Source organism: Geospiza fortis, unplaced genomic scaffold (genome assembly GCF_000277835.1).
Source record: "Geospiza fortis unplaced genomic scaffold, GeoFor_1.0 scaffold163, whole genome shotgun sequence".
NCBI lineage: Eukaryota > Metazoa > Chordata > Aves > Passeriformes > Thraupidae > Geospiza > Geospiza fortis.
In genome coordinates, this window is record NW_005054401.1 from 936,382 (window position 1) to 956,454 (window position 20,073).

Here is a 20,073-nt window from a genome sequence, read left to right on the forward strand (position 1 = left end):
TGTAAATGTCCTACTCAATTTGTTTTCACCAGTATTCATTTGATTATGTGTTTTTCAGCTGATGATAGGGTATTGAGATAAAAGTGGAACTTCCATCATATGAGCAGATCTGTCCTCCTCAAAAACTTAAATTCACCTATAAAAATTACTGGGATTTCCCTGTGTTTCCCCTTCTGTTCCTGAAACTGTTCAGGGCACAAAATTATTTTGACAGGTGTGAAGCTGGTGGGCAACTGGTGAGCACCAGGGGCTCACTGCACCATATAAAGAACACACTGGAGAATTTTAAGGGAGAACCTGGTGGAAATGATATCATTAAATTTGCACACTTCAGCAAGAATCAAATATTTTTCAGCTTTAACCAGCAACGTCTTTGTGAGTTTATAGGTGCTCATGTGGCCTTTTGCCTTCCAGTGCCTGAATGCTATGCTGTAGCAATAGTTAGCTATTTTAGAAGGGTGTCTGTTTTCTAAACAGTTTATAACATAGGGAAGTACTTCTGTCCTTTCTTTTTTTTTCTTTTAGTTCCTTATCTAAAACACAACTTTATCTGCTGAGAATTTGCTGTAGATTTAACCTTCAAGTCTCTGCTTTTTTAGCTACAGTGGCATGGCTGTTCAACAAGATAGCAGCACTCTTCTTATAGGATAAGGATATCATTTCATTTAGCACAGTTTTCAAAGTTGGTTGAGCTAATCCAGAAAGAAACTTTCCTTCCTGCATTTATATACCTAACATAAGACAAAAGTTAGACTGTAAGCTTTTATTAGAAAAGGGAGGAATATCCTTTATCAAATGCTCAGAGAGGATATTTAGGGAAGGTGAGCTTAGTCTCTGTAAAATAATAACAAGACTGGATACATTAGTCATCGGCAAAATAAGAAAAGTCCAGTGGCAGGTATAATGTCTTTTTTAACAAAAGAGGAGCAAGAAAAGGGCAAAATTGAGCTGAAGTCAGTAGGGCTTTTTTTAAATGTCCAAATGACGATGAGTGACAGTTCTCTAGTATAGAAATTCAGTGGTCAGACTTCAATTTCTAAATGCTGAGAAATGGGAAGATTCATATCCTCACCCCACACGGGTGGCATTATTCCTTTCTCAGACCCTTGTATGTTCTTTCATATAATGTCTTCATAGTTGGAAAAGGTACATTTTAAAATCAAGATACAGAGAGAGATTACAAATACGTATTTGCATTAACAACAGTTTTGCAGAAACGGGAATATATGGAATATTTATGTTTCCACTGTATTAACTGTCTCATAGTTATGAAAACAGCAATTCAGAGTTTAGATTTCTAAGTGTATTTTAATCTTGGTGGCTCACAGTTCACAGGAAATTGTACCAAGATCTGATCTAAACCATGCAGTTATCTTCCATAGTTTGGAAAGAAGAGATAAATCATTCAAGAGAAAATAAGAGTTTTATTCATGTTGGTTTTGATTTCATGACAGGAAGAGCCTCCCTGATCCTGTAAAGCTCACCTAATCATCAGTAAGAATCATCCTCTTTTCCATAGGTGCTTGTTTGAAAGTTGTAACATCAAGCCAGGTGAAACTAATATGAACACAGATTGTTAAGTCAAAAAATAATTGTGCTGTCCATATTGAATGGACCCAGTGACAGTCCATAAGGATGTTACCTTTTTTAATGTTTAACAAACTCTCTTGAAGGATGATCTCATGTTCAGGAAGATCTAGTTGACTTGCAAAGTCAACACAAAGTGATGCTGGATCCTCCTAAAGATGACATATGCATAAATGTTAGCTAAAGCTGTTTTACAAAGTTGAAGCTGCAAAACACAATACTGAACTGTGAATCAGATCTATTCTTTTCCATTAGTTTTTAAGCCATATGTGGAGAAGGAAATATTACATAAATACTATTAGGATATATAGTAATGGGAGATAGATAGATAGATAGATAGATAGATAGATAGATAGATAGATAGATAGATAGATTACTATATGTATACACATACACGCACACATATGTATATATACATATACATATACATATATATATACTATATATAGTAATAGGATGTATAAATATCCTCTAGATATTTATAGAAATTTTTTTACTATACACAGTGAAACCCTCTGAAAAGCTTCCCAGACTATAATAAGATATGAGACCAGGCTTACAGGTTAGTTTCTCACTGAGGTTCTCTGATTAATCTTCAAGTCTGTTATATTTTGTAAAGAAATGCTTGGTGAGAAAACACAGTATCTTGAGGGTTGTGGACATTGAGTAGTAGATGAAAATTCATTAACATCTTTCCTTAGAAAGTTTTTGATGGTAGCAATCAAGCAAAACCAAGAATTTGTTCTTCTCTGGGAAGTAACTTGCATGTAGGTTGTGGACAGCATTGCATATGTTTGGAGAAGCACTGTAGAAGTGACTGTTCATGTATGCAGTTCTGTGAAATGAATTATTCTTCTGTGTCTTCCCTTCGGTCTCACCAGTGTGGAGTTGGTTAGAATGCTCTTCCTGGCAGTAAGAAAAAGATTTTGTTATAATGGTACTTTTCTTCTGGTTTTTGTTTGTTTGTTCATTTGTTTGTTTGTGTTTTGGGGTTTTTTTGTTTTGGATGGTTGGTTGTTTGGTTTTCTTTGTTTGAGTTATTCCTAGTTGTTTCCTTTAATAGTTGCAGAAGTTTTGAAATTATGTGTAAATGACATTGAAGAATACATATGCCTATAGTCTCATTTGAGACATGGTCTACACTGATCACACATTGCAGAAAATGAAGTTTTTCCATTGGTGCTGACAGTCCTTCAACAAGATATTTGGGCATTCTATTGGATTATCAAGTAACTTTTTAGTAAAGTGACTTCCTTTTTACTATGTAAAAAGCCATGCATGCTAGAGCCAAATGTAACTGAATGAAGACATGGAAGTAGCTACTAGGTCTTAGCAAATTTAGCAAAAAATTTTGAAAGTGATTGTACGTTGATTTTTCAATTTTAAAGAGGTTTGTGTTACATATCCTATTAATTGTTTTATAAAGTTTCCCATAAACTGAAAAGGCATTAGCATGTGTTTTATAACCTAATTCTTATTGCTATGTGACTGGATTCTTAGGTGAGCTGAATTCTTGTATGTATTTCTTTACCACTCTGAACAAAAAAATAAATAGTGCCTACATTATAAAATAGAAGGTATTAAAGAAGGAATTTAGTAAGATATTTCTAGTGACTTTTGAGCTGCCCTGACTCAAGATAGCATAATTAATAGAGTAAAATAAATATTAACAAGCTCCTGACCTGACCAAAAGTACAGAATATCCCTGATTTTCTTCAGAAATGTTGATAAGTCCTTCTCCATATATATTAGAATTGTACATACATGTACAGTCTTGCTTAACTCCTCTGTATGGCATAAGTAAAACTCCATAGATTTGGTTGTTTACAATCCTCAGCAGCTAAGGAAACTGGGCATGTGGCACACTTACTTCAGGGAACATTTTTTTGTTCAGAAATTTGTGACAGAAAGAAAAACTTCAATGATAGCTTATAGAGAGCTTTATAATAATTCTGTATGTTCTCCTTTCTGGTGTTCTCTAATTGAATAAAGGAAGTTTTACCTATTTCCTAATAAAAGAAAAATGAGTAATCTGAAATATCTGTAACAGGAGAGAGTGTGAATCAAGCAGTAGTTGAGTTTAGCACTGGAAAAATAGAAACTTGAAAATTTTGAGACAGAAATACAATTAGTTTTACAAATATTTAAAGTAGTCAATTTTTTTCACTTATGTTTAATGAATGCTGTGATTTTTGATTTATATTTAAAGAATGAGTACAAAATGAAAAGTCAGTGAGAAAAGAAAGCAAGAACAGATATTCCTAGGAGACAATAGAATAGCCTGTGAGTTTTGTTTGTGATTTGAGGATTTAATGCAACTTTCATTCATTTACTTGTAACTGTCTTTTGCAGCATTTTTGTTTGGCCAGATTTATTGTAGACTTCATGCTACGTGTGTAGCCCTGCTGATTTTAATGAACTTATCAATGGGCATAAACTTGAAAATACATATAAGAGAACCTGGATTTAGAGCCCTCTATGAATTTAATCTGTGGAAATTGTTTTAAAACTTGTATATGTAATTTTTTCTGCGTTCTGGGGCTGGGTGTAAGCTCCTTATGCACTGTATAGGCATAGAAAGTATGGGGACACAGTGCTCAGATGCACAGCTCTGCAGCATCCAGCCTGGACCTAACTGTCATCCAGGCTGCTGCTGGTACACACAGAGGAAATGGTCTGCCCATGCTGCTGTACTTCCACCCATCTGAAGTCAAGTGCATAGCCCACAAAATTAATCATTAACTGAGAAACATGGCCAACCACACCATGAAATGTTTTTCAGCATTTTCAAAAGCAATATTGATAATTTAGCTAGCTTTGGTACATGAGAAATTTGATTGTATAAGGATGGCAACCTAGCACAAATAGGTAACAGTGAGCACAATCTGAAGGAAGCAGGGACAGCTTACTTTGTTTATGTTTCACTATGTCGCTTCAAAAACCCCAATATTTGAAGTTAAATTGTTTATTGAATGACTTGCAGAGTATATTTTGATGGTGGAATCTCATGGTAATACTCTTCTAATTCCAATTAAAGATGTTTAAAAAGAGAAAGAAAAAATCCATCTTGCAATAAAAGTTAGGATAGTAACACAAAAATGGACATAAGTTTTAGAAAGTTAGTGTAGTGATGTAGTGAATGGAATTAAAAGATGTATTATCATCGAGGAGATAGAGTTTTTTGGCTGAATGTGTGTGTATAACAAGTTGGAGATTATTTCCTCTCTAAATAATATAGTATGCATTGGGAAGGAGAGAGAGGCACCTACGGCAAAAATGTTTATTCCGTTGCTGGAAAAAAGATTAACGGTTTAGTCTGACGACCTGCAAATCTGCGTGGTAGGTTCTTCGATAAATAAAAATAGGACATCAAATAAACAAAACCCAAAGAAATACTTTTGAATTGATTTGTTTTCCTTGTGTCAATTGGAAAAACTTTGCATACAAATTTCTTTCATTCTAACTGCACGTGGGTTTAATCTTGGTTTCAAAATTATAAGAATGGTGTGATATTGTCTACCTATTTATCACTGTGGAAAAGAATCCTGATTTGTGGTTCAGCTAGCTGTTTGTCTGTATCCAAAAAAAATGTTTCAATTTTGTTTTGAAAAAAATCAAGCAACAATTTGCATTGCATCATCAAACTACCAGCAGGAGGTGAGAAAACTTCTGAAGCAAAAGCTGAGTTGTCAATGATTTGGCCTGTATTTAGGCATATGACCCCACAAGTTTTGCCATAGGTTGTCTGTTTTTACTGGAAAAGGGAATAATACTGTCTTGGGTATACTAATTACTATGAATGATAGTAAACAGAAATGTTAATGAGGGACTAAGAATCCATAATTTGCTTATAACTGTTAGAAAACCTGATAAATTCAGAGGATGAACTGAAATAAAACTAAACTTTGTGGAATAGAGCAAGGATATCATTCTACAAAGGTAATTGAAAAGGTGATTCAAAGGTAATTCATTTTTATGACTGAAAATATTTTATTGAATGAAATGTGTGTGCAATTTATTGTGTTATTGTTTCTAATTGTAGTGTGGACTTTAAAAAAAGGCTGTCAAATACATTTAGGTCTATCTAACTGTAATCTAACTGATTGCTAGTGGTTATCCTGTAAGTGGTTCCTGAGACAAGATTGTAGTATTGGTCCGTCTTTTTTGTCTTCAGGTTCACATTTGCTCTTCTTACTCTCCACTAATAGGTAGCATAGATCAGTCAGTGTTAAAGGAGTTGCCTCCTGAGCTCCTGGCAGAAATTGAATCCACCATGCCACTTTGTGAACGTGTGAAAATGAACAAGCGCAAACGTAGCACAGTTAATGAGAAACCAAAATATGCTGAAATCAGTTCTGATGAAGATAATGACAGTGAAGAAGCTTTTGAATGTAAGTAGTACATAATTCTGTTCCTTAAGGTGAAAAAAGCTAATATTTTGTTTTTACAAAAAGATAAATGTCTTTTTTAAGTTGGCTACCTTAAAACATACAGTCCCAATTTTGCTGTCCTCATAACTGCCTGGCCAAGAACCCTTGTTTCTCTTTTAAAAGAAAAATTACTTGATTGCAATTTTTCATCCAAGATAAAAAGCAGTGGGTTGTTAAATTTATTTTCCTGATTACTTTACTGGAAACTGCTCCCTAGATATTTTTTTTGCTTTCAGTTGTACCATAAAACATTTCTAACTATTCAGATTAAGGAAAATATCCTCTAAAGAAGCACAGAATTTACATACAAGTGTGCACAGAGAGAAATTTCACTAAATAAATTCTTGAATTGTTCTTAGTTTTATTGATAAGAAAGTGGAAGATCCTCTCTTGAATTTTTTGTAACATAGTAAATTGAGAATCTTACTGCACAGATGTTTCCTAAAATATTTCTCTTGTCGTATTCCTTGAAAAGTGGAAGTTATTCTTCTTGAATTCTCAAAATACCATTTGCTGCTTCTACTATTCTTGAGTTAACTGTTTTCAGAGGAGAGGAAGCTTCTCTTAGAGTTTTGCTGTGCAATTGAATAAAGTTCCTAAGGAAAAAGAAAATTGTTATTCACCTCTGAGTTAAGAAGGCATTTCCTACTTGTTGGTAGAAGTACAGTTGGTTAGTTTCTGTGGTTGTACAGTTAACCAGCACTTTGTTGGAAAAAAGTGAATCAGTTAGTCTGAACTATGTAGCCATGCAGGGCTACAAGAGAAACCTATTAGCCTGAGGAGCAATCTTGCCTATAATGATGTTTGTCCCAAGTTTTGCACCTTTTTTTATAGAAACATCTTAAAGAACTTTCACAAAATATCATGTTTTGGGGTTTAGTATGTCTTAAGGTCCAATAGACAAAGATTTGTTTGCTCTGCTTCTTAGTATGTTTCAAGTTTTCATCCAACATAAACACTGTGGTTCTACGCATGAAAATTATAACACTTACCTTTGATCTTTATCAAAAAAGCTGAAAAGAATGTCCTTCTGTTTGTTTGTTTTCCCTTTTAATTATAAATGAATAATGTTTCTCTGTGCATGAATGTGATGTCTTCATGTCAATTGTAATCAGTCTAAATTTTGGCAAAGGATTAATGACGTCTTGCTTCATTCAGGAATTCTGTATTTTCTGTTTACCATATCGTAGCACCCTGATATGATGTTAAGAATTTAGAACAGTGAATTTAAAAAAAAATTACTGAGCAAAGTTATTTAAGTTGGTTGGGAATGGAGAGAATTGTAAACACTTTCAAATACCTTAATGTATATATTAGCCTTAGTGGATGTTGAAGTTCTCGAATACAAAGTAGAACAAGTTAAGGAAAACTTTCACAATAATGATATGCCTTGAGGAATTCTAGTTTCAGTATATCCACTCAAGAGGTCTGGCCATCATTCTAATCAATTCAGTGAGTACTTGTGGTTTAAAAATAAATTACAGTATTTCTTAAAGAATACTGTAGAACTGAATTAAATTTAAAACAAGACTTGAAAGATCTATGGCAAGAAAGATCTATCAGAAGTGAAAGATCTATGGCAAGAAAGATCTATCAGAAGTGAAAGATCTGTGGCAAGTACACCGAATAGATTTGTATTGTTACAAATACATGTTTCTTAATTATTCTGTTTGCCTTAAACTGAACTTAAAAAAATATGAAATAGTGATTAGTATAGAAAAGGAGAAGCTTCTTTGAATATTTCATTAAGAATGGACATGCCATTAAACTAAATAAGGAGAAATTAAAGATTGATGAAATCATTATCTTACAGTAATTACTAAATGTGATATTGCATACATGTTTGGCAGAATTTGGAAGGAAATTGCGTGTTTATATTCCACATAGTATTTCTTTATGTATAAAATCAATCCTAACTCTTGAAATGTTATTAATGCTTACTTTTTTAATCAATTTTATTGACTTCAAAATAAATATTGTAGAGCAGTGATTGTGAATAGGTGCTCCAATATTCACATTATTTGTCTTGTAGAGCTAACAGAACTGTAACCCATTCTGTTTTGTCATGCAGCGTTGATAAACTGGTCAATCTAAAATTCTGCCAGAAAGCAATATTGGAAGTTACTTTTCTTTTGGAGATGTAACTGAGGTCAGAATTCATCCTACAGAGCTTAGTGTTACAGATGATTTGTAAACTGGAGAAAGGGCCATCTGCCTCTACAAAACACTGTCTCAGAGGGTAAAGGAATCAGTTAAGATGTGTAAAAGCTTTCCCCATATGACTCTTAGTTTCTTCTCCAGTACATTTACTCCAGGTATCATAGAATGGTTTGAGTTAGGTTTAGGAAGCAACCTTACAGATCACCTAATCCCAACCTCCCTGATGTGGGTGGGAATGCCCCACTAGCCCAGGTTGCTCAAGGCCCTGTCCAGCCTGACCTTGAACATTTCCAGGCATGTTGCATCCATAGCTTCACTGGGCAACCTGCTCGCTGCCTCACCACCCTCACATAAAGATTTTCTTTCTGATCTCTAATCTAAACCTGCTCTCTTGCAGTTTCAACTCACTACCCCTTGTCCTAGGAATCCATGTCCTTGTGAAAGAGTTCACACAAGCTAACCTCTAGAGCCTGTCACAATCCCTCCCTCTGGATAGTATCAATTTCTTCCAATGCACCAGCTCTGTGTTGTCTGCAGCTTGCAGAGGGTGGCCTGAATCTCACTGTCAGCGTCTCCGAGATGTTACAGTGCTGGCCCTAACACCCACCCCTGAGGGACACCACTTGTCATTGGTCTCCATGTGACCATCAAGCCATTGATGGCAACTCTTTGACTGTGACCATCCAGCCAATTTCCTACCCACTAAGTGCTCCCAGATGGCTCACCACTGCTTCAGTCACAGTGAACTCTCTCAAACATTTTAGGCAGTGCTAGTACCTCTGCCATCCTGAGCATGACTGTACTTTTCCACAAGGAAGTCTGATCCAGATGCAGTAAATCTTGAAACCTGAACTGAGTTATTATATTAAAGACTTGGACCACCTCTATTACATTTTTGGAATTTGAAACCTCTAGGGTTCATTGCAAAACAGAAGTATTCCCTCAGGGGTTTATGTTTATTAGTTCTGATCCTAGGCTGACTATTGACTATAGCCTGGTATGTTACGTTTCTTAATAAATGGCTTGTGGTAAGAACTTTTCAGTTCAGTTCCAGTTCTATATAGATGCTTTGAGCCATTCTGCTCAGAAACAACCTTGTATGCAGTCATGCCAAGGAGACTTTGGTAGAGACACACAATATCAGGACTGTTATATGCAGGTCCAGAAGCAATAAACTGACAATAAACACTGCCAGTCTGGAATGTGATATTTTGGAAGTATTTTGATCTTTGCAATACAGTCTGTGTAAGACATCTCTTTGGTAACTCAATTAGGTGATCATGTTAAAAAATTGAAAGTTGGCTTATTTCGTGGAGAAAGCTACCTGCTCATCCGTTTCCTTTTCTTTGAAAGTAACAGAGAACTGTCATTCTGCTCCCCCATTTTATTTCCACCAAATCTCTATGCAATATTTGCTCCAGCTTCTTCAACATTCACTTTTGCTGGGCTTTATGATCCTGCATGAAAATTAATTAGAATAATTATCTGTGGTAGAGACTTGCTCTGTGGCCCAGAATTGTGACCCCAGCTTTCTCCTTTACACAAATTTCCTGCAGTATATACCAAGGCAAAATTTTAGTTGTCTTGGCAAAACAGATTATCTTTTAGCAAATAGATTATCGTGTCTCATTGGAACTCATTGGTGTGTTAGATGCATAAGGCAATCACCAAATTGGAATATGGATACCCCGTAACAGTCACAATTTAGATAACTGAGGAAATTATCTCCATATTATCTTATAAAAGGATGAAACTTTTTTAATTTGTTCAGCTTTGCTTAATCTGCTTTTAAAAAGACAAATGTCCTGTAAATTCATGTTTTTAAATGTTTTCTGGTATCTTTGCCAGTTTTAAGCAGTATTTCTGTAATTCAAAAGAAAACATTAAAATAAGTAATTCATAACAGAATTGTATTTCATAACCTAAATGTCCGTTTGATTTGGAGAATAGCTATACAAGAGTGTTGGACTTGCAAATCATAGAATCATTTAGGACCTTTTTGACCATCAAATCCAATCTACAACTAATGCAAAGTCCACTACTAGACCATGTCCGTAAATCTTACATCTGCATATCTTTCAAATATTTTAAAATGTTTGATTTTGAACTATTAAAAGTGTAAGTTTTGTATTTAAAATGAAAATGCATTTATTTCTAGCTTCTCGTAAGAGACACAAAAAGGATAGAGATGAAGCTTGGGAGTATGAAGAGCATGACAGGAGAAGTTCTGGTGACCATAGGAGAAGTGGTCATTACCATGAAGGAAGGAGGATTTCTGGTAGTGGCCGTTACCGTAATCGCAGTCCTGATGACTCTGATATGGATGATTATTCTCCTCCTCCTAGCCTCAGCGAGGGTAACTGATCACTATAAGGATTTAATTTTATTCCATAATACCGGTGCTTTTTTAATGGATATGTTTAATATTTTAAACTGGACGTCATTGCATGCAATATTGAATACAAGTGTAAGAAATTTAAATAATCCTTTCTTGAATTTTTAAGAAAGTGTTTGTTTTACTCCTTATTCTCTTAATTAGTGGCTAGAAAAATGAAGAAGAAAGAAAAACAAAAGAAGAGGAAAGCTTATGAACCTAAACTAACACCTGAAGGTAATTTTAGAAGATTTATTTTCTACAGTTTGTATTTTCTGCTTTATATTTAAGATACTTGTTTATGAATTTCCCTTTTTTCCCACCAGAAATGATGGATTCTTCAACCTTCAAAAGGTTTACTGCTTCAATAGAGAATATTTTGGAAAATCTGGAAGACATGGATTTTACAGCTTTTGGTAATACATCAGAAAATTTCAAACTGCTTACCCCAATTAGAAACCCAAGAAAAAACTGTATTGGTATTTTTGAACTTCTTTCATGGTGACTTAATTTCATGTGAAAACGTGCTAGGGCCTACTGGATTTATATGGCTTCCACCTTGACTGGTGGCCTTTACCTTTCCAATTTCGCTTGCTGCTGCCTGAAGAAGATCCTTCTTCCTCCTCTCTGCAGAATCCAGCAGGGGCATAAAACATAATGAGTATTCTTCCCAGTTCCCTTGGAGTGGAAAGGATACTTCTTTGGGATGTCTTTAGGGTGTTACCTTCTGTCAAATATGTAAACAAGATGATTCTCTTCCTAGCTATGTCTGAGGCACATAATTACAAATCTGCTACTTGTGGATATGATTCTTCAATTAAGACAGCAGAGTCCTTGTGAATTTATGGCTAAGACACTGAATCATTTACCTGTTTCAGTGGAAAAACAGCCTCCTTAGCTAAGTGTCTAAGGAAGTAGTTCCTGTTGCCAAAGGTGACTTTCTTTTGAAATGAAATAATGGAATAATTATGGAATGGAATAATGGAATATTCATTAATTCTTTTCCTACCGTCTTTGTCACAGGATTAAAACAAGGGGAAAGGCATAGTAAACAACTTTCTATAGTTTTTAAAGCCATAGTGTATGCAACCTTAGAAGTGAAGTCATTGGATCTTTCTGTGTCTGGTAACATGATTTTTGTCTAAGGTTAAATACAGCTAAGACTCAGATTATCTCAAAGTGCTTAATTTCACATGTGTTTTTCATTTATTGCTCTTGCCCAGATTTGAACTTCAGGGCTACAGTTAAAGATTTGTTCTACTGAATTGAAAATTACGGCAGAAGTACTGCAATAAATGGGGTTTGATATTTTAAAAATTTTTAGTTTGTGACTTTCAGAAGTGCATGCCTCATGTTAGGCTCTTAAATGGGGTTTCAGAACCATTGGTATGGTAAGTCATACTCAACATGTATTCATTGTTTCAACACAAGCAAAAGGTGTAATTATCAGTCTTTGTTAGATTCTAATTACTTGGAACCATTAGATGCTGGCTATTTGGACAATCAGCTCTCTTTTTCTGTTAGCATTTTCTTATTGGAATAAAAAATACTGATTTTCTAGAAGTATTATGAGAAATAAGACTGTTAATTTTTTACTTTTTTTTTTTAAGGTGATGATGATGAGATTCCACAGGAATTGCTACTGGGCAAACATCAGCTTAGTGAGTTGGGTAGTGAATCTGCGAAAATCAAGGCAATGGGCATTATGGACAAGGTACCTCTTCATAATCTAACTTTTTTTGGAACATAAAATATTCGTTAACATAAAAGAACTTACTTTTTCTGTAATGACATTCCATCCTCCTCAAAGGCACATGGACCGGAAGAACAGCTGAGCTTCCTCTCACTTAGCTGAGGTGCTTAGGTAGTTGCAACATCGTAACTGTTATTCTTTCTGAAGCTGAGACATTTTTGCTGAAAGGTCCTCCTCTGTGTCCTGCTCTTCTTCAGTCAGCTAGAGGAACTTTTGTTGGTGCAAACTTGTTGATGTCTCACCTCTAGAAACAGTATTCTTGATTTCCTTTTATCTTCCTGGAGCTCTTGGCTTTGGGCAGTTTTATGTTAAACTCGTCTCCTGCTCTTGACCACTTAGGTTTGTGGAGTGTGTGTGAAACCATATATTATTATAATTACTCTGGACTATTCCAAACTTCTGTAATCCAAACTTTCAACGTTCCTCCTGGATTTTCCTTCAATCTCCCTACCTTCCTTTGCTGTTTGTGGGTGGTGTGATCATTTCTCTTTCCTGATCGTTCTCACTGTTAACCTCTGTTCCATATTTTTCACACATACATACATATCTATATAAAATCAATTTTTTGTTGCTTCCAATGGTGAATAGTATCCAGATGAGAGAAACTGGCTCTCTACAAGGTTAACATATTCCACAAATTATTTAATCAGACTTGTATGGAAGATTAGTAGGTTTTCTTTTTTTCAACATGCTACTTCTTTGAAGTTAACACTGATATTAAGAATATGTTTCCCTTTTATTATCTTTCAAGTATCAGGGAATTAATTTCTGCTTGATCATGCAGAATGGATTTTCTCCTAATAAAGCTCTATATGGTCAGTTGGAATTTGTAGATCGTACATGGATTTGGTAAATTTCTATTTCTAGAAGCAAATAACTACACAACATTAGTGACACGCAATTTAAAAATTTGTTTCTGTGGATTTTGCTAGTTGAAAATGCAGTTTAATTGCAGTCCTAGAATATATTTTGCCTGTTTCCATTATAGTATCTGCACTTTCCTTATGCCAAATTCCTTACAGTTGAAACAATTCATATTGTACAAGCTCTGTCCTTCATTCCTCAATGTTCTTTTCAGCAATTTGGAATAATTTCTATTCCTGCAGTTGTTTAATGTGTTTCTTTATTTGTTTTAGCTCTCAACAGATAAAACAGTAAAAGTTCTGAATATTTTGGAGAAGAATATTCAAGATGGATCCAAGCTTTCTACTTTACTTAACCACGTGAGTTTGAAATTTCATAATTTCACTCCATTGTGCAGAATAGTTTTCTTCACTTGAGTCCTATTTAGTGATAGATTCAAATACTCTGTATGTGTGTGAAAGGGCTTTCTGATACAATGTCTGTGATAAAAATTTGCCAAATTTTAATACTTGAAGGAAAATTCAATTAACTGTGATTTTTCATAGTTGTCGCTTTCATTTTCGTAGTTATCATTTCTATGTTTTACTATAGCAGTGACAACTAACAGACATATTGGGAGCAACTGTATTTTCTTTTGTTTCATTTTAGATATTATAGTCATCTTGAAATATTCATGGTAATTCTGGTGTAATTTGCATTGTTGGACATTTCTTTGTTATGTGTCCATAAAACATCCTTACAAAATGGAAGAGATACTGCAGTTTTCATATAGAGTCTATCTTTCTCCTGAGCATTAAGGAGAAAGTTTAAGATTTAAGTGTTCTTACACTACAAAGTGACAATGTCAATATAAATAAAATTAACGGGAAGATTAGTATTTTAGGATGTGGTTTTTTCCCAGGTATACCTAAAACTGCTCAAAGATTTTGAGGTTTTGTGAGGCTGATGTTCCATATTTCACATTTAATGTATTTATTTACACACTTCCTATTCAATGAAATATTGCAGCAAGATTAGAATTGAGTTTTAAAGAAAAAAAACTCCTCATCTGTAGAAATAGGAGAGTTGTAGTTTTCTCAGAAAGGAAGAATTTGAACTTGCACATGAAAACCAGACACATTATTGGTACCTAAATACTTTCATCTAGATGGCTTGTAGGGGTTTCAAAGTTTCAGTATATGGTTCTGAATGTCTTGGGCAATACAAAAAATACATAAAAAGGAAGTACTGGTTTACCTGGTCTACTTAATTGTGATGAAGTCTTTATGCTAATGATTTTAAAGTGATATTTTTCTTTTAGTTTTTTGAAGTAAAATTCAAAATTATTTAGAAGTTAATTAAATTGTCCTGTGCTTGCAATTCAGAGGCAAACTTGGATAAAAAAAAAGAAACTTTAAAAAAAAAAACAACTAGTTTTAGATTTTCTTAAAACTATTAAAAATTATTCAAATAATTGTGGCAAAGAAAGTCTCTCCTAAGATTTAAGGTTGCTGCTTTTCCAGTGCAGTGAAAATGTCTTACCTCCATGTCAGTGTATTTTTCACAGGCAGAGGATGCTTTAATATTCATTTCATTTCCATGATAATTAGGGGAAACACTTTTTTTTCTCTTAAGGTGTCATTTGTGTACATAGCAAATTCCATAAAGCCATTGTATCTGAGAAGTTTTCAAGGACCTCTTGATTTGCAGATTTTTGTTGATTCTCTAAATATGTATATCATATATATAATGCACTGTTCTATCAGTTCAAGTTCTCTTACCCCAAAGGCAAAAAGCTGTTACAGTTTCACCGACCTTTGATCTTCACAAGGAAAGCAAACAGTGTTGAAGTGTGGTTATTACAATATTTAAGTAGTGCTGGATAGTCATATTTAACCTCATCTATGTTTGTTTTGGTACCTCATATAAACACAGTAATACAGAGACTCAGTATCCTATGGTAATCTAAAAGGACATATTTGATAAGAGGTTGATAGTAGGTGGGTTGGTCCATGAAGCAGAAAAAGTTGTGTACTTACAGATTTCATGGACTTGCAACAGTCTTTTTGTATAAGAATTCCCTCTAGTGGCAGAAATCAAATGGATCAAAGCAGCAACTGGTACCACTGAAGAAAACACCAGATGAAGGAATTAGATTTTGCTTAATGTACATTGGTCTTAAATAGAGCATGCAGCAGTCTTCCCTCATAGTGCTTTCCAATGAGACACAGAAACCTTCTTTGTGTTCTAACAGAAGAATACAGAATATGGGAATTTGAAGATCAGTAGCTTAGAGAGACATTACAAACTTGTTGCTAGTAAAACAAATATTACTTGATTGTTAAAATAAATTATTTTAGTATCATAAAGGAAATATTTTATACATGAATGTTATGTAAGCATATTAATGTAATGTTATTTTCTTTAACTTGGTCAGAATAAAAATTTGATTTCTTGTTCATACTCTCCTATTTTTCTTGCCTGTTGCAGAATAATGACACTGAAGATGAGGAGAGATTATGGAGAGATCTTATAATGGAGAGAGTGACAAAATCTGCTGATGCTTGTCTTACTGCTATCAATATTATGACATCACCAAATATGCCTAAAGCTGTATATATTGAGGACGTAATAGAAAGAGTTATTCAGTACACAAAATTTCATTTGCAGAACACTCTCTATCCTCAGTATGATCCTGTGTATAGAGTGGATCCTCATGGTGGTTAGTATGCTAAGAAATCTTTCCATATTAAAAGCTATAAAAAGTCAGTAATCTACTGTATGATGATGTAATTGACTTTCTGAAATAAGAATTTTTGTATGCAGCTTTTATACAGATAGTCCTTTCTTATCACATACAGTGTCCTGAATTAGTGCACTGTTTGAGGATGATGAAACAGAGTAAAAAAACAACGAAATGTGTCATCTGAAGAACTTAGTCATGTAGCACCTTGGTTTACTGTAATGATGTCAATGTAACCAAAGTATTTAGACTAAAGTATTTAGAAGTTTGAAGTTCAACTTTTATGTGTAGTTATTATGTGTTGAAATAAGTGATTTCATAGTAATATGTAATATGACTAGCCCTGTATAGCCATGTATATAAATATTTATGATTCCTCAATTTATCCAAATTTATCATTCATTTCAAGCTGATGCTACTGAGTAGTTTTTCTAAACTGCTTTCAAAGCTGTAGTCATGCAGTTGTTTTGGAGGCACTTTGTGAGGAAGATCATCTTTCTAGTATTTGAAACACTGAAATTATTAATGAATATGTGTTTTATTTTCTAGGTGGTGTTTTAAGTTCAAAAGCAAAACGTGCCAAGTGTTCCACCCACAAGCAAAGAGTTATAGTGATGTTGTATAACAAAGTTTGTGACATTGTCAGCAGCTTGTCAGAGTTGCTGGAGATACAGCTTCTCACTGATACAACTATTCTTCAGGTAGGTTTTTTCAGAATTTCTGTCCAAAAATGTTAGCCTTGCTTTTCCTAGAGTAAATGTGAAGTATAATTGTCTCAGCGACATGAAGTTTGAAACAAGCTGTTGAATTCTTAATGTCAGAGTGGCTAGTTTGTTGTCTAGTATGTCATTTGCATCTTCTCTTCTGCATTTAAGAAAATTTTAACCTGTTTGTATTGAGGTATAGAGTAGAATCATCTACACTGGAAAAGATCCTTAAGAACATCAAGTCTAAACTGCCAAGTGCACCACTAAAACCATGTCCTTAAACATTCTATCTACATGTCTTTAAAATATCTAAGGGGATGTTGGCTGAACTGCTTCCATGGGCATTTAAAATCCAAACTATACCATCCCTGGCACAATTCATGGCCCATTTCCTTTGTCTTGTCCCTTGTTAGCTGGGAGAAGAGACCAGCCTCACCTCGCTACACACTCCTTTCAGGGTGTTGTAGAGGACTATAAGTCCTCCCTGGGAGCCTCCTCTTCTCCACACTAAACAGCCTGATACCCCCTCAGCCACTCCTCATAAGACCTGTGCCTTAATTTAATAACTTTATTTGAAAATAATATGAAATAATTGTTGAAAGCCTTACCTGCTGAATGAATAACCAACTTGTGAAACTGCCTAAGTTCCAGTTTGTTAGTCCTATATACTTAAAATAACTTCTATCCATTGATAGGTGTCATCGATGGGAATAACACCTTTCTTTGTAGAAAATGTCAGTGAGCTACAGTTATGTGCCATCAAATTAGTGACTGCAGTAAGTACTTTCTAATTTGTGGGTTCTTGTGCCTGTCCTGCTGAGGTTTCGTAGGACATTTACATAGGTTGTATTTTCTGTCTGGTAGAGAATTGGTCTGTAGAATTAATGCTATTCTTGCGTGGTTTTACGGTTTGATATCATAATATGGAAATAGTGTTGTATCTACCTGAGCTGCTCCTATTTGCAGAGTACTGTATAGAAAGAAATTGCCTACTTCAAGCAAGAGGCTTCTTAATTTTGTCAGTTAAAGTGTAAACACAAACTCCTTCCTCTTACCTGTCCCTTTTTATTTTAAGAAATCTCTTTTTTAAAATTTTAATCCTAGCTATGTGGTTTTCATTATTTCCTATGTTCAGATTTGAACTTATGCAATAAGTCATAGAACTAGTATGGTATTTCTGTATAATAGAACAAATTATTTTCCTCAGAACAGGTGACTATCTAAAAAAAATCTCAGCATAGGTAAAATATTATTTCAGGAAAAATGTAGTGGAACACAAATGTCCTTGTTCAAGTGGGAGATTTTAATCATTGTAAGAATTATATACTTCAGTATTCTGCACAAACAAAAGGGGAGGCAAAATCAACAGTTCTGATTCTGTAAATTGAAAGAACATATCATGTCAGGCATTAACATTAAAGCCTGGCAAATGAAGTAAAACTGTTTTCTCAAATGTACTCTGCAACAGAGTATGTGTTCACATAAATTGTGTGGCAACAGAATTTTCTTTTGTACTGTAAGAAATAAATACTAAGTCCAAATACTTAGTATCATACTGTTTGACTTTCCTATATAGTGTGTTATACCATTGACAAAAATATTTTAAATAGAAGGTATTTTCAAGACCTGTTACACATTTATGTTATATAAAGATTTTTTTTAAATCTCTATTTGGAAAAGTTTTTATATATTTTTTAAAGAAATGCTTGCATTGAGAAAGCAACTCATTAACAATAAGGTGAATTGTAATTTATTGAAGAGTCATGTGAGGTTTATGCTGTCATATAATTATTTACAATATATTTTAAAAGCTATATTTTATGTAACAATAAATCAGTGTCTAATAATCCTGTAACTATTAAATAGGTGTTCTCCCGGTATGAAAAACACAGACAGCTAATATTAGAAGAAATTTTCACTTCCCTTGCACGACTACCAACTAGCAAGAGGAGTTTGAGAAACTTCAGGTAACTTCTGATGTAAATAATAACTTGTAGACTACAGCATTTATAGTTTTGTAAATGTAAGATCTTTGCAGGTTGAGATTTCAAAACAAATTGTTCAACAAATATCTTATAATAATTACTCAGTTTTATGCTATCACTTTAGTGTCTACTTGCAAAAATAATTGAAACATTATTTTCTCACTTAAAATGTGAATGAGTGTAATATTAGTGTGTGTTGAGGATTATTTTTTGTGGGTCAATTCTTTAATTCTGTTTGTATGGAGTTGCATAATTTCTTCATTGCTAAATCTTTGTAGGAAATTTTTGGCTGAATTGCTTTGAGGATACACTCAGAGCACTCTTTTCACAAAGGGAATCAGTTTCATATCCATATCATCTCATATGTCAGGGTTTACCATCTTTTGATGTTGTTAAGTGTAGCAATAGGGTGGTGTTGGTGTGTATATGGGCAGTAAACTCATACTATTTCTGAGGTTACATCAGGGAGAAACATGGTCTTCTTACCAACTTCAGATAGTTGCCTGCTGAAGTTTGTAGTATGCAATGCTGCTGCAGATTATTGTAGATGTAGCCCTTGTAAAAGTCAGTCTAGGTCATGGTCATTATTTTCTCTTTTCTGAAAGTCTTTTACATTTCACATACATTAAATACTACAGAAAAATTTTTACAGCAACAGTTTGGTGTGTTTTGTTGTGTTGTGTTGGAGCAAACATGATGTTATACATAATGAGCTTATTATTAAGTATTTTAGCAGGTAGGTGTTTTTTTATTAAATATTCCTGTAGCTGTTTCAGACAGTGAACCGTGTGATGTTTCAGTTCACCTCTTCTGTGCAAGAACAATACTTACTGGTTTTGTTAGGTCAAATGTTACGCTGCATAAAAAGAAGCAAATTAATAGATTAATGTCTAGAATGGGGATTTCTAGCTGTGAAATATCTATCTTTCAAATAATTTTTGAAAGATACCACTTAGGAGCAAAAATTTTTCTTGTATTTTGTCCTTTTTGTCCTTTTAGTGTTAAAACTGTCTTTTGTGATTAACAGGTTAAACAGCAGTGACACTGATGGAGAACCTATGTACATTCAGATGGTAACAGCACTAGTTCTGCAACTTATTCAGTGTGTGGTGCACTTACCATCAGCAGAAAAGGATTCCAATTCAGAGGAGGAATCAAACAAGAAAGTAAGATATTTTTAAAGCCTTTTTTTATGTGTGTGTGCAGAAATTACTTATGTGTGTTTGTAGGTATACTACATTACTACAGTGTTGTAGTAATCAAGCATTGTAATTTTAGGTCTGCTGTAATTTTCTGATGTATAAGAAATGCTGATCTGGAAATCATAGATCTGTGCTGAGATAATAGACAAATGTGTCTTGTTATTTTTAGGTGGATCAAGATGTGCTTATTACGAACTCATATGAAACAGCCATGAGGACAGCACAAAATTTCCTTTCTATTTTTCTTAAGAAGTAAGTACTGTAATATTGATAAACCCAGCTCCAAATG

At 34.1% G+C, this 20,073-nt stretch overlaps 1 protein-coding gene across 1 annotated transcript in view; it reads left to right on the forward strand.

The window, feature by feature from the left end:
• The window catches only part of NIPBL (NIPBL cohesin loading factor), a 98,560-nt gene that overhangs the window by 51,523 nt on the left and 26,964 nt on the right, over positions 1-20,073 (forward strand). The window contains exons 10-21 of the mRNA XM_031061139.1: positions 5,796-5,978; positions 10,336-10,533; positions 10,717-10,788; positions 10,878-10,967; positions 12,162-12,265; positions 13,441-13,527; positions 15,638-15,869; positions 16,440-16,591; positions 17,293-17,373; positions 18,464-18,564; positions 19,610-19,748; positions 19,954-20,036. Of these exons, the coding sequence (XP_030916999.1) occupies positions 5,796-5,978; positions 10,336-10,533; positions 10,717-10,788; positions 10,878-10,967; positions 12,162-12,265; positions 13,441-13,527; positions 15,638-15,869; positions 16,440-16,591; positions 17,293-17,373; positions 18,464-18,564; positions 19,610-19,748; positions 19,954-20,036 (1,522 nt within the window). The remainder of the gene's footprint in view (positions 1-5,795; positions 5,979-10,335; positions 10,534-10,716; positions 10,789-10,877; positions 10,968-12,161; positions 12,266-13,440; positions 13,528-15,637; positions 15,870-16,439; positions 16,592-17,292; positions 17,374-18,463; positions 18,565-19,609; positions 19,749-19,953; positions 20,037-20,073) is intronic.